At 39.6% G+C, this 15,520-nt stretch overlaps 1 protein-coding gene and 1 non-coding gene across 7 annotated transcripts in view; both read right to left on the minus strand.

Moving 5' to 3' along the window:
- The window catches only part of LOC105495168 (PATJ crumbs cell polarity complex component), a 428,227-nt gene that overhangs the window by 343,020 nt on the left and 69,687 nt on the right, over positions 1-15,520 (minus strand). For all 6 annotated transcript variants that reach the window (XM_011764431.2, XM_011764430.2, XM_011764432.2 and 3 more), the window contains 2 exons: positions 14,420-14,496; positions 11,431-11,487 (listed from right to left, as the gene is read on the minus strand). In XM_011764431.2, the coding sequence (XP_011762733.2) occupies positions 11,431-11,487; positions 14,420-14,496 (134 nt within the window). The remainder of the gene's footprint in view (positions 1-11,430; positions 11,488-14,419; positions 14,497-15,520) is intronic.
- LOC112429082 (U6 spliceosomal RNA) lies at positions 3,485-3,591 on the minus strand. The gene has a single exon (XR_003021211.1). It is a non-coding gene; the product is annotated as a U6 spliceosomal RNA (small nuclear RNA).

Raw genomic sequence — 15,520 nt, forward strand, 5'->3', positions numbered from 1 at the left:
GTAACATAAAAAAATAAATGTAACAAGTACTCAAAATCCATCACTTCCTAATTATTTTTCACTCTTTTACTAATATCTATGTTCATGAAGTGATTTATATCTACTATATCTGTACAGAGAGGAACACTCTCTATCAGAACTCAAAGAATACTGAGGGGTGGAGAACTGAAAGAGACACATGAAATGCCTGATTTGGTTAGCTGCTAAATGCAGGTGGGACAAGTAATTAAACAGCCCTGCTCCTGCAGAGAAGCCTGCAGCAAAGAAGCGCTACTGTGCATTGCCTCTCCACTCACTGATCAGTAACACCATTTTGGTAGCTTCATATCTGCCATGGTGGGAGTATTTACACCACAGATATTGGTACATGCTACAAATTGGAGCTGCCTTTCCACCGCCCCCCATCCCCACCTAGAAACTTACCAGCATACCACTGATCTATGATATAGTTTGGACATGATATCCAGCATATATGTACAGGGTATAAACTATGTGCAAGGCATTGGGTTATGAGCTGGAAATATAGGATGAAGTCTTTACCCTCCTAGAACTAACATCTAGCATGGCAGACAGATAATAAATAGGTAAAAAGGTAAGTAGACAAAGCAAATACATAAATAAACAACCAATCAACAAGCAGCAGGATTATCACAGTTCTGGTAAGACAAGCAAAGAATATAAGGAAATGCATCCAAGGAATGTGTGACCACTGTGTGGAAAACAAGCAGTTACTAATTGTGTTAAGTGCTACAAGGAAGGAATCGGGGTTATGACATCAGAGCCCCACTAGTGGAGGCCATTTTGGAAAGTTGGTCAAAGCAGGCTCCACATTGAAGGGGACACTTAAGGTGAGACTTGAGGGATAACGGTGAGTCAGCCCTACAAAAAAGCCTACTGGGGGATGGCTGTGGGAGGTGAGCAAAAAGGATAATTGCTAAATTTCTGGTTTGAGCAAATGAGTAAATGGTGGTAACAACTTCTGCATAGAAATAAGTGCCCAAATTAAAACAAAGATCCCACTGTACACACAGAGATCTTTGCTACTTACATAATAATATGCCCCCATACAAGATAAAAGGGTTAAGGCAAGAACTGGTTCCAATCCTCTCCCAGTCCGCATCTATTCATATGATGACCCCCATTCCCACCTCCATGGAACGGTTGGAGTCAGGATTCGCAGAGGCTCACCCATGTCATCCCGTGCCCTCCAGACACGGGCTGTGCCTTCTAGGCTATTCCCCCAGGTATCTGTAAACACCACATGCTCCCTAGAAAACTTAAATGGTGAACGAAACATGCTCTATCTTCAATTAGGCTGAACAAATAAACCAGAAATGATGTTTACGAAATCTGTCAATCGGAAGGATGCCTATCTAATATTAGTTCTGAATCTAAATCTGAGTACAGCTGGGTTTCTAAGATTTCATGTTACATTGCTGCAGGCTTCTCTGCGGGAGCAGGACTGTTTAATTACCTGTCCCAGCTGCATTTAGCAACTAAACAAATCAAGCATTTCATCTGTCTCTTTTAGTTGTCCACCTCTTTCAGTATGCGGAGTTCTTAGCAGAAAGTGCTGAAATGACAGAGTGGGTGAAACAGATGATTGGTGCCTTCACACACACACTGCATGTCATGCTTTTTGATGCTTACTCAATGTGCTTTGTGAGGCGTTCTATTTAAACTGACAAAGTTAAGGAGCAACAGGATTTTCATGATCCTGATATAAGTAAAGGATACAAGGAAATGCATTCAAGGGAAGTGTGGCCATTGTGTGCTTTACTGTCAGTGCAAAAATGAAGATCAAATGAGATTAAGAAGGCTTGAGGCCTTCTACCCACAAGTAGCGAGACCTATCATGAGACAAACTACAGCCATTCATTTTGCTTGAAGCTTCACTTTTAGGATATTAAAACAGGATATCAAAATACTTAAGTGGGAATATAAATGATATTGCTTCAGGGGGAAAAGAAACTTCTGGAAAGGAATGCTTCAAAAAGGTGTCAGTGGCATGGGGAAGGATTTTCCAAAAATGTTAAACTCGACAGAAAATAAAACAGAAAGAATCCATGATTGGTTCTTGTAACTCCCATACACAAAGCATTAAATAGCCATTTATGTTTAAAGATTAGGTCATTACTAAATTTACCATAAATAAAAAACAAACTTTTCAAGAATGAGGCTATAAGTTTTAAAGTAATGGAAAATCACAAGCATGATGGCCTCCCTCAGAGGGCCAGACATACAAGACAATACAAGACAATCGATCCATTAGAGCTTCATTTATGTTTGTTTTTCTCACCCCTCCAAAATTTTATTTTATTTTATTTTATTTTATTTTATTTTATTGAGATAGAGTCTCGCTCTTGTTGCCTAGGCTGGAGTGCAATGGTGTGATCTCGGCTCACTGCAACCTCTGCCTCTTGAGTTCAAGTGATTCTGCCTTAACCTCCCCAGCAGCTGGGATTACAGGTACACACCACCATGCCCGGCTAATTTTTGTATTTTCAGTAGAGATGTGGTTTCATCATGCTGGTCAGGCTGGTCTCGAACCCCTGACATCAGGTGATCCACCCACCTCAGCCTCCCAAAGTGCTGGGATTACAGGCGTGAGCCACCGCTCCTGGTCCCCTCCAAAATTTTAATTCAGAATGTTCAAAAAATGTGTAACAGGTACCCTGTTGTACAGTAGTAAATTGAAAGTTCTCTTCAGTCACCTAATACCAAGGTCAAACATCAGTTGCTATTTAGCATTTTAGATATAATTTGTTTACTGCCTGGCCCATGTGATACATCTGAATTTTTGATACTTGAACTAACACTTTGCACTTGGCTTTCTCCCCCTACCTATGTTCACGGTAGTACCTTCACCTGAAATACCCATTGTACTCATTTGTACTCCAAATCTATTCTTCAGAGTATAGCTCAAATGCCATCCTACCGATAAGCCTCCATCTGTCTTGAGGAAGTAATATCCTTCTAGAACACACATGAGGCATTTTAGCAATATCTGAATAATAATTCTCTATAAAGTGAGGCAAGAAAGGAATCAAAATTCCCTTTAAGAACCTCACCCCAAACCTACAGAATCAGAGTATCAGCAAGGAGGAACTTAAAATAGGGCATACGTATTTTGAAAAAGCTCCTCTGATGTTTCTGATATGCCACCTGCACCACTAGGTAACCGCTGCTACTATAGTTATTTGATTCTGTGTCTTACGTTCTCCACTTAAAAAGAGAGCAGCAAAGTATAAAATTACATCCTGGAGAACTGATAACAGCATTGCTTCTGTGGATGAGAGGACTGGGGTGGGAGAAAAAATTACCTTTTGCAGTACATATTTCTGTACCTTTTAAATTGTATGTCTTGCCCATATATTATCTATTTAAAATTTAAAAGAGGAAAAAAGAATGATGCAAGCTTAGAAGCCAGATAACCCTTGATTTGTTTCCTTTTTTGAAACTTTTAAAATAAATTTATTTTTTAATAGTTCTGGAATGCTTCATGAATTTGTGCGTCATCGTTGCGCAGGAGCCATGCTAATCTTCTCTGTATCGTTCCAATTTTAGTATTTGTGCTGCCTAAGCGAGCACTCGATTTGTTTCCTAATTCCACCCCCCTTACTAGCTGCATATGATCTTGGGCAAGTGACTTTACCTGCCTGACAGTCAAGTTTCCCATATTAAAAATGGGAAGGGGAAAATGCTTGCTGACCAATAAGGTTACTATTAGAAATACAGGAGAAAATATATTTAAAGCAAAGAACCGGCCCTGGTAACTGAACAGTAACATACACTATAACTCTTGGAAAGCCCAGTACATCCCACTTGCCTTAAAAACTCTATTTGTTCATTATAAAGTGGTTAGGGAGAAACCATACTTTAATGTTCTCTGGGTCAGGACATATAACTCAAGAGAGAAATAAAGTGAAATTTGTCCATCTGTTTTGTCAAAACCAGACAGCAGGACCTAGTGTTTTTGTTTCCCACACAAGCAATATTACTGATGCTCACTTCATATTACAATTGATGGCCAGCAGAAAGGTCACTAGAATGAGCTTAATGCTTCTCCCTCATAGAGCTGTGATTATCTTAATAGTAAGCACTTGCCAAGAAAGCCGTCCCTAAAAGTGCAAGTCTCCCTAGATGCGGGAAAACTGTTCTTGTGTCATGATTAACAGCTTCCTAGAAGCAGTGCAGCTAATGCTTAAGTCACTGTAAATAGCTTTCACCTCCCTCTTTCTCCACAACTCCACCCACCTCAGAAGAAAATTTTATCTGTTAACATTAGCCCATAATACATGAAGATGCTTCTTTTTTAAAAAAATAGAGACAGGGTCTCCTCTGCCTCTGTTGACCAGGTTGGTCTCAAACTCCTGGCCTCGAGATCCTCCTGCCTCAGCCTCCCAAAGTGCTGGGATATGCATAAACTACCCCACTCAGTCATATAGATGCTTCTGGAATCATCCCTTCAAGATTGGTGGCCATGGCATGGCAACCATCTAAAAGCAGCTAGACCCATAGAAACATAATTGTTCTAATCAGAAAGCTGATGAGACAGGGGAAAACCTCCAGCCTGGACCTCAGATCATAGAAAAAACCCTGCTCAAAACTTCCCACTGGTGTTACCTGTCACCGAAGACAAAGTCCATACATATCACCGTGGCTCCCAAGGGGCCCTTTAACACCTAGTCTTCCTCTCCAGCATCATTTAACAATATTCTGCTCTTCACTGAGTTTGACCCAGACACTGAAAGAAACAACTTCTATTCCCCCAACACGCGAACCCTTTCCCACAGCAGAGCCACTGGACCTGCTGCTCCTCTTTTCCACATTCTTATCCTTCAAGCCTGAGCTCAGAAAAGCTTTTCCTGGCTCGCTCTAAAGTGTCCCCTACCCCAGTTACGCTCAATTTACTGTTTATTCATTTGCAGCTCTTCTTACAATCTACAACTATCTTATTAAGTTATTTTTTACTTGTCTATTACCATGCCCCTATACAATTGCAAAATCTAAGCTCTATGAGAGCAAGGACCTTTTCCATTTTGCTTCCCACAGATGGTAGCAGAGTGTCTGGCATAGAGTAGGAGCTCAGTAAATAGTTCAGGAATGGATGAATGCACACCAAGCTACAACCTGCCTCCACTACGATCTAGTGGTATAATTTCGGTCAAGTCATTCAACCTAGGCAACCTTTACTATCCTCTCGTCTGTAAAATCGGTTTTGACTGGTTAGTTAAAATCTCCCTTACATATTGTAGAGGGAAATTAGTAGCTACTGAATTAAGATGCAAATCTCCAATTATAAGAAGATTCTTAAAAATCATAGCTCATCAAAATGAAGAAAAATTCTGTGGACATTTAATAACTAAAATTAATGTAGAAAAATGTAAAAATATATGATGTTACATGGAAAAACTACACACCCCTTCTATCTCACATACACACGTGCACATGTGTATGCGCGCGTGCGCGCGCACACACACACACACTAAACAAAAGGCAGGTAATACTGACTGCAAATATATAAATATGTAGCTAACAACTAAATATGTAAAGAGAACAATGCGGCTGGGCACAGCGGCTCATGCCTGTAATCCCAGCATTTTGGGAGGCCAAGGTGGGTGGATCACTTGAGGTCAGGAGTTCAAGACCAGCCTGGCCAACACGGTGAAATCCCATCTCTACAAAAATACAAAAATTAGCTGAGTGTGATAGCAGGTTCCTGTAATCCCAGCTACTTGGGAGGCTGAGGCTGAAACACTGCTTGAACCCGGGAGGCAGAGGTTGCAGTAAGCCGAGATGGTGCCATTGCACTCCAACCTGGCAACAGAGCAAGATTGCATCTCAAAAAAAAAAGGAACAGAATAATGTAATTTTGGGTGACTTTTTTTCTTCCAGTGAAGAAAATAGGGAAACAAGAAAAGCAACTTTTTGTCACAACAAAATTTCAATTAATTAAATGTTTTTAAAAGCATATTAAAAGAAAAAAGCCTTTGAATGTTCAGTCTAAAAGTGCTAGAGGCATATAACTGGGAAACAAAACTACCGTTTATTGGATATTTCTTATATCTTGGCACTAAGTTATATTAAGGCATATATGAAATATTATTTCTATTTAGTCTTCTACAACACAATTATTATTGTTCATATTATTTAGAGAAAAAATGAGGCCAGTTATTTACCTCCAAAAGCATTTCATCAAATGTTACTTTCTTAAGCCTTCCCTGACCAACCTATCTAAATTTGCAGACAAACCCCCCACTCCTGAATTTCCTATGTTCCCTGCCTTAATACTCTCCGTGGTACATATCACTTATATGGTACAACTTACTTATTTTTGGCCTCCTCCCATTAAAATATCAGTCCTATAGGACAGGAATTTTTCTTCCTGCTTTGTTCTCTTCTGGAACCCTAGCACCCAGAAGCAGACCTAGCACAGAGTACATATAATATATATTTGATGAATGAATGAACAGCCAAATGTACTAGTGAGTTTTTATAAGGTGGTTCTGAAAGTATGTTCAACTCAAAGCCCTTCTGCCCATTTATATCAGAGTTACCGAGTACAAATAGATATATATTTGTGTGTGTGTGTGTGTGTGTGTGTGTGTGTGTGTGTGTGTGTGTATGTACATTCCATAGAGGTTGATCAGGAAAGATGACACAGTAAGAGTGGAGGCAGAGAACTAAGGGGTGAGAGTGAGAAAGAACATCTTCTGCCTAGAGAAAGAGAATCACACTGTTTAAAAATGTACACAAAGTGTGCTTTGTGCCTTTTTTCCTTGTTGTCTTTTACTTATTATAAAACATTATAAAACATGATGATTCAGGGTCTTAGGCTTTAATGTGGGAGAACGGACAAGTAAAGCTGAACCACGTGATAAACGGAGCCTGATCAGGGCAGGACTTCCCTACAAGGACATATCCTGAGTTCTAAAACAATATGGCACAGGAGGCTGAAAAGCTAATCAGGAAAACTTGGAAAAGTAAAGCAAGTATTTCAGCAGCCCACACTACTAAGGAGAGAAGATTAGAGTTCAGTTTCCACCAGGATAACAGGACTGGTAAACACCCCAGGGTCTTTCGTGGATTACGCGGGAGGCTGTGTCTTTTTTTTTTAAAAGACAGAATCTCGCTTCATTGCCCAGGATGGAGTGCAGTGGCACAATCTCGGCTCGCTGCGGCCTCCACCTCCCAGGTTCAAGTGATTCTCCTGCCTCAGCCTCCCAAGTAGCTGGGATTACAGGCACCCACCACCATGCCTGGCTAATTTTTGTATTTGTAGGAGAGACGAGGTTTTACCATGTTGCCCAGGCTGGTCTTGTACTCCTGACCTCAGGTGATCTTCCTGCCTCGGCCTCCCAAAATGCCAGGATTACAGGTGTGAGCCACTGTGCCTGGCCAAGGCTGAGTCTTAAAAGTGAAGCAAATCAGAGGTAGTCTGAATCTTACCAGAACTGTACCTCTTCCCCATCTCTAAGATGAGCACCCACCAGTATCACCACACACACTCTCTCTCACTCTCTCTCTCTCTCTCTGTCTCTCTCTTCCCTCCCCTCCCTCTGTCAACACATTAGCAGGCTAATGATATCATCTGAAGCCTTTTATAGTTGTCAGACATTTAATCAAATTTTGGCATGACAAGAGATATACCCAAACAAAAAGACAAAACATCAAACGACAGAAACAGATCCAAAGTTAATCCAGATATTGGAATTACTTAAAGTCTTTATAAACTATGGTTAACATGCTGAAGAATTAGAGGAAAAGATGGCAAATACAGGAACAGATAAAAAACATAGATTTTTTTTTTTTTTTTTTTTTTGAGACAGAGTCTCGCTCTGTCGCCCAGTCTGGAGTGCAGCGGTGCAATCTCGGCTCACTGCAAGCTCCACCTCCCAGGTTCACACCATTCTCCTGCCTCAGCCTCCCGAGTAGCTGGGACTACAGGTGCCCGCCACCACGCCCGGCTAATTTTTTGTATTTTTAGTAGAGACAGGGTTTCACTGTGTTAGCCAGGATGGTCTTGATCTCCCGACCTCATGATCCACCCGCCTCGGCCTCCCAAAGTGCTGGGATTACAGGTGTCAGCCACTGTGCCCACCCTAGATTTTTTTTTTATGTCGGGAATTTAGCCGGAGGATTATAATCTAAAAAGAAATAAAATGAAAATTCCATACTAGATAAATAAATAAAATTAAGCACTTAATAGATGGGCTTCAGCAGCCAATTAGGCACAGGAAATTTAGTTAACTGGAAGACAGTTAAACAGAAAATAAGAGTTTAGTGTAAATTAACGAGCAATTTCATGCAACACTGATTTATATGATAATAAGAAAAATAATAATAAGAGCCCGGCTGGGCACAGTGGTTCACACCTGTAATCCCAGCACTTTAGGAGGCCAAGGCTTCACCTGAGGGCACAAGTTCGAGACCAGCTTGGCCAACATCATGAAACTCCATCTCTACTAAAAATAGAAAAAATTAGCCAGGCATGGTGGTGGGTGCCTCTAATCCCAGCTACTTGGGAGGCCGAGGCAGGATAATCGCTTGAACCTGGGAGGCAGAGGTTGCAGTGAGCCAAGATGATAAACTACAAGATGAGCCATATTGCTTTTTGTATTTTCCTCAGATTTACAGTCACAACGATGAAATGACTCAAAATGCAGGTAAACTGGGAAGGGAAGAAAGATCGCACCATTGCACTCCAGCCTAGGCAACAAGAACGAAACTCCGTCTCAAAAAACAAGAGCCTACTATGTGCTTGCAACTATTCTAGGCATATTATAGTTAATACCTATATAAATTTATAAGGCAGGTACAATATTAAGCATAACATAGCTAATTTCTGTATAAATCTATGAGGCAGGTATTAATATTTCCTTTTTACATATAAAAAAACTGAGACATGGACTTTAGATCATTTTCTAAGATCACACAGCTATGAAATTCTGCATAAGTCAGAATTTAAACTGAGGCAGTTTGGTTCTAGAATCCATGTAATCAGTACATTATAATGCAGAAATTAATAACAAATGAAGCTTGAGGTGTTTGCCTTTGAGACGGAGTTTCCCTCTTGTTGCCCAGGCTGGAGTGCAATGGTGCAATCTTGGCTCACTGCAACATCTGCCTCCCGGGTTCAAGCGATACTCCTGCCTCAGCCTCCCGACTAGCTAGGATTACAGGCACCCATTACCACGCCCAGCTAATTTTTTTGCATTTTTATTGAGACAGGGTTTCACTATGTTGTTTGTGTTTTTGTTTTTGTTTGAGACAGAGTCTCGCTCTGTTGCCCAGGCTGAAGTGCAGTGGTACCATTTTGACTCACCACAACCTCCACCTCTTGGGTTCAGTGATTCTCCTGCCTCAGCCTACCAAGTAGCTAGGACTACAGGTGTATGCCACCATGTCTGGCTAATTTTTGTATTTTTAGTAGAGACAGGGTTTCACTATGTTGGCCAGGCTGGTCTCAAACTCCGGACCTCGTGATCAGCCTCCTAAAGTGCTGGGATTATAGGCGTGAGCCACTGCACCTGTCTTTGTATTTGTATTTCTTACTCTCATTTTGAATTAAATCCCTCTCAATATATTGAGAGGGAATTAATATTTAGTCACTACTCTAATCTAATCTGACTTTGTAAATAGTTTAAAATTAAACTATAAGATGAGCCATATGCTTTTTGTATTTTCCTCAGATTTTGTACATCTGAGGAAAGCTTGGTCAGTTGGCCAACACAGTCACAACGATGAAGTGACTCAAGATGCAGGTAAACTGGGAAGAGAAGAAAGACTCTCCAGTGCCAGCCTTGAAAATTCAAACCTGGCCAGGCGCAGTGGCTCATGCCTGTAATCCAGGCACTCTGGGAGGCCGAGGCAGGTGGATTACCTGAGGTCAAGAGTTCGAGACCAGCCTGACTAACATGGTGAAACCCCATCTCTACTTAAAAAAGAAAAAAATTAGCCGGGGATGGTGGCACATGTATGTAGTCCCAGCTACTCGAGAGGCAGAGGCAGGAGAATCGCTTGAACCTGGGAGGCGGAGGTTGCAATGAGCTGAGATCACGCCACTGCACTCCAGCCTGGGTGACAGAGCAAGACTCCGTTGTGAAAAAAAAGAAAGAAAAGAAAATTCAAACCTATAAAATTATGGCACACATAGCATAAAATCATGGAAGATAAATATTGATTACAAATACTCAACCAAGAAGAAAATGGCAGCACTACCTAAAGACTTTTCAACTTCTTATGAAACCTGCATGGGATGCAGAAAATACATTTTTAGCTGGGCGCTGTGGCTCACACCTGTAGTCCCAGCACTTTGGGAGGCCAAGGCGGGCGGATCACCTGAGGTCAGGAGTTGGAGACCAGCCTGACCAACAGGGAGAAACCCCATCTCTACTAAAAATACAAAATTAGCCGGGCGTGGTGGTGCACGCCTGTAATCCTAGCTACTAGGGAAGCTGAGGCAGGAGAATCGCTTGAACCCGGGAGGCACAGGTTGCGGTGAGCCAAGATCGCGCCATTGTATTCCAGCCTGGGCAACAAGGGTGAAACTTTGTCTCAAAAAAAAAAAAAGAAAATACATTCTTAAAACTGCATGTGACAGAAGAGTTTAAGGTGGGTTCAGCACTTATATCCTGTGCAGAATTACAGTATGACTTCTGAAACTACTCAGACAAGAACATCTTTCCTTTCTTATCGATTGTTGAGGAAGCCGCCTACAAGACTTCTCTAAGTTTCAATTGCCCTGGCCTCTGCTTATCCAGAATGGGAATTTTTAGTGACAGGACACAAAAAATGCTGGGAAAAAAAACTGTAGAAGTTGTCTTCTGGCACCTTGCCAATAGAAATAAAGCTTACCAAAAAGTTTTAAATTCAAGAACAACCACTGCCTACACTCAGAAGATAAACCACTTTTCTTTCCTTGAACAGCTGAACCTGAAGCCTTTTTTAAAGCCTGTATTCCTGGGTCTTGATTTTTAAGAAACATATGTTAAAGGGCTTCTTATAATATCTAAAAAGCTAACACACACTGCACAATGTTACTCTGCATACTACATCTAATGTGGGCAAAAGAGTCAAACCTAGGTTTTGGCTTCTGGACATTGACACAAGGATCCCATGTTCTTCCCAGGCATCATCTTTCATAACAATGAGACCCATCACATTTCCAGGAAACATGCAAGACTAAGTTCTGGAAGCTTTAGGTCACAGCACTAATTTAGTTTCTTCAGCAGGAATTTAAAGAAAGTTCTTCAAACTATGAAAAATGGACAGAGTTCAGTGGCTCCACCTGTAATCCCAACACTTTGGGAGGCAAATACGGGAGGATCACTTGAGCCTATGAGTTTGAGACCAACCTGGACAACATAGTGAGACCCTATCTCTTAAAAAAAAAAAACTGTTTACTTTGTTATAAAAAATGCTTACCTTTGAATATTTCTGTAACTCAGCATCATCTGCAATCTGTGTGTCCAAAGTAGCAACCTAAATTTACAAAAAAAAATTTCCAGTATTTGTAAAAACATAACTGTATTTCTTCCTACATTTTCTGAAAATATCTGTAAAACCTATATATTGATAACTCTATTTGACTTACATTCTAATACCTTTCTTATATTTTTGAAATCTACAACACATAATGTGAAATTTCAGAGTATATTTGACTTTTTTGTTGTTGTTCTCCACAACAATCTTTTTTCCTAAATTGCATAAATTGAACAGAAGGTGATGGGCAAATATATATACTATTTTTTTTAAATACCTAAATGATATGCCAAATATGTTTTCATTTGGTTATAAAGAGGTTTATAGATTACTTGTATATCATCTCATATGGTTATGTCCTGCCTGGGTTTTTCTTTAAATTATTATTATTATTATATTTTAAGTTCTAGGGTACATGTGCACAACGTGCAGGTTTGTTACATATGTATACTTGTGCCATGTTGGTGTGCTGCACCCATCAACTCGTCAGCACCCATCAACTCGTCATTTACATCAGGTATAACTCCCAATGCCATCCCTCCCCCCTCCCCCCATACTATTTTTAAAAATCCATGATCCCTAAAATTTTAATATAATCCTCCATTATGCTAAATGCATAAAAATTTTACTCTTTTGACAAAATCAAGAATATGGCCATTTTTACTTTCAAATTCAAGCCTCAAAACAAAATTTGCAAGGTCAGTAAAGTCAGATGTGTTTGGAAAAACTAAAGCATCTGACTTTCCACAACAAGCTCAAACCATTTCCCCGGGAGAAATAGCTGGCAAAGACACAAACAGAAAGACCTGGTCCCTGGTGGAAAGCTCATGGAATACTTAAAGCTTTTAATCCTGGCCTAAAACTATTCTAAGCTTCAATCGTGGACATCCACAGAAATGAATTCCTTGCAAGCAAAAGTATGTTACTGATGATTTGCATCTGTAACTTGTTAATAAAATATGATGCATCTGGCAGGAAGGGATAAGTTAAACAATGACCCAACTACAGCTTCTGAAAGTACCGCATTTCAGATAAGCAGATTCTGGAAGAAAATGAAATAAGAAATATTGGAGTACATGCATTCATTCACTCTCCATCATGCCTGGCTTCTTTCTGCCAACTATTCCTTGGTACAAGATGCTACAACTTTTAATGGATAGCTGTCACTTTAAATTTCCAACTTCAAATTCTGTCTCCTCTTTATAATTTGTCTGTTATGACCTCACCGTGTAATAAATAAATGAAATTTTAAAGTTTAGTTATAAGGGGAATACAATTTTAACAGAAGGCTGGCAGTGGCTCATGTCTGTAATCCCAGAACTTTGGGAGGCCAAGGAGGGTGGATCACTTGAGCCTAGGAGCTCAAGATCAGACTGGGCAACACAGTGAGACACCATCTCTAAAAAAAAAATTGAAAAATTAAGTGAGCGTGGTGGCTCATGCTTGTAGTCCCAGTCAGTCAGAAGGCTGAGGTGGGAGGATCGCTTGAGCCCAGGAAGTTGAAGCTGCAGTGAACTATGATTGTACCACTGCATTCCAGTCTGGGCAACAAAGCAAGACCCTGTCTCTCAAAAAATCGTTTTTTGCTTTTTGTTTTTTGTTTTTGGTTTTGAGGTGGAGTCTCCCTCTTTCGCCCAGCCACAGTGCAGTGGCACAATCTCAGCTCACCACAACCTCCACCTCCTGGGTTAAGCAATTCTCCTGCCTCAGCCTCCCAAGTAGCTGGGATTACAGGTGCCCACTATCACACCCAGCTAATTTTTGTATTTTTAGTAGATACAAGGTTTCACCCTATTGGCCAGGCTGGTCTCAAACTCCCAACCTCAAGTGATCCACCCATCTCGACCTCCCAAAGTGCTGGGATTACAGGTGTGAGCTACCCCATGTGGCCAAAAAAATGTTTTTTAACAAAAAAAGAGCCCATCATAAAACTGGCCATTTGTAAATACTGGTACAGCAAATTCCTTTGAATATCAAACCACTAAGATAAGTAGGAAAGGCCATTTGCTAGGTAATAGCCTAATAACCATATTTGAAATCTATGAAGCAAAGAAACAGCAGCTCAGGAAAACTGACACACAGGTATAAAGTTACCAAGAGAAAGTGTCAATTGTATTGACTCATCCTAATGACACTGAAAATTTTGTGACAACAGACAGTGGCTAGGTAATCTAAACCAAAATGATTTTTAAAATCTCCAACCAGCCAACAAGTACTAATAATAAACATATGTAAGAAAATGTGAATGAGAGTAGAAATTTAAAAGAGTATTTTTTTACTAATGCATTTAGTGAAAACTGTAGAGGCTTGTCTAAGCACAACTTTCTGCCTTCATGTGGATTCATATGGGGAAATGTAATCAATCCCTTACTCAATGAATCTAATAGCAGGTGAAAGGAAGTCTAATGGACCACTGGTACTATAAACTTATACCTAACCTAAATTACTTCCTGTTCTTCCAAATACATTTGATAATCATTCTTTCATTTTTCACATAAAACTGTAAGATTCTTTGTGAAACATAGGACTAATATCCACAGGCCTTTCAGTGTACAGTAAAACAAACAGATCATAAAAGCAGTCATAAAAATGCCAGCAATTTTAAGCAGCTGATATAGGTTATAAATTTAAAGGCAAGCTCTCTCTCTCCTAACAGTTTTCTGTCTATTGTCGACTTAAATGGTTTCAACATGAACTGAGTGTCTGCTAATTTTAAGGGAAGTTTGTGTGCAGTCCTTAATTATTCTTACAGCTTAAAATGCTAAAGATGGGGGAAAAAATCAACTGACTGATCCAATAGGGAAGAAAGGCAGGAAGGAAAAATAAAGGCAGGCTGGCTATTCTTTGACTCTCCCATTTCTTTGGACTGTAGTGTTAGAAACTTGATGTGAAATGAGACATGAGTGTTTTTTATTAGAGCATTTTAACATACCATTACTTCATAATCAGGACCCAATAGGTTTTCCCATCTGGATTTCAGCTCATTTTCTGGAGAGTCTGGGGCTTTTTCTGGATATTAAAAAAAAGAGAGAGAGAGAGAATGTTGAAACTACTGTGAGCCAAACACACTTAACTGCTAAATTTTTCAATAACAGTCCAGTTTCAGTAAGTAAAGGGGAAATGAATAAAAAGGAAAATGCATTAACTTAGGTCTACTAGGTAAAGTAAATCAGAGGTGACTTATAAAACTAACATAAAATGTAAAGACCAGCTGTGACCAAATTACGAAAGAGCTTTTTTTGTTAAGGGATATTTTAAAGGAAAGAGAACATGATGAGTTATACATGAAATTTAAATTATATACAGTTTATATGTAAACATCCTATAGTTTACAAGTAAAATGCATCTGGCTTTGCTTTATAATACAGTAGGACATAGAAGGATTTAATTTAAATGTTAATCACTTCAAAGTAGTTCCATTCCAGCTGCCCACTAGAAAACTAAAAACTTATCAAGATATCTTTACTATCAGCAGCGCATATCAACACAATACAATCAGACTTTTCACATGGGTAGCTATAAAGGCTTGTCTGGTTTAATTCAGTCAAAGTTCCATGAGCTTTAATACAATAGAAACTCTGGTTTCACACTAGTCTTTTGTTGCTTGGTTATTAAGATATTTGTATCTTTATGACTTTCTTGAGTGTAATACTGTCTGTGTTGCATAATTTTATACAGCCAAAACAGATTTTAAGTGTCTTGCCTGTCCTCCACATGACTATAGGCAGAAGCTCAGTGCATGGTGCATAGTATGAATAATGTCTAATAGGCAAAAGTCAAAGTACTAAAACTGAAGTTATAACTTATACCCATAGCAGTAGCAGAAAATGAACAAACTTCTACGTTTTTTAACTTAAAGAAAAACTGTCTCAATATTGTCTTAAGATTAAACAAGTCACAGAACAGTTATCACAACTGATATAACCATCTGCCTAAAATCAAATGTAACTTGCAGTATCAGTTCTTTTAGTCTTCAGCATGGACAGCTCATCTTGGATAAGCATATAATGTTCAATGACATAATACAAATCAT

This window comes from Macaca nemestrina, chromosome 1, assembly GCF_043159975.1.
Source record: "Macaca nemestrina isolate mMacNem1 chromosome 1, mMacNem.hap1, whole genome shotgun sequence".
Taxonomy (NCBI): Eukaryota; Metazoa; Chordata; class Mammalia; order Primates; family Cercopithecidae; genus Macaca; species Macaca nemestrina.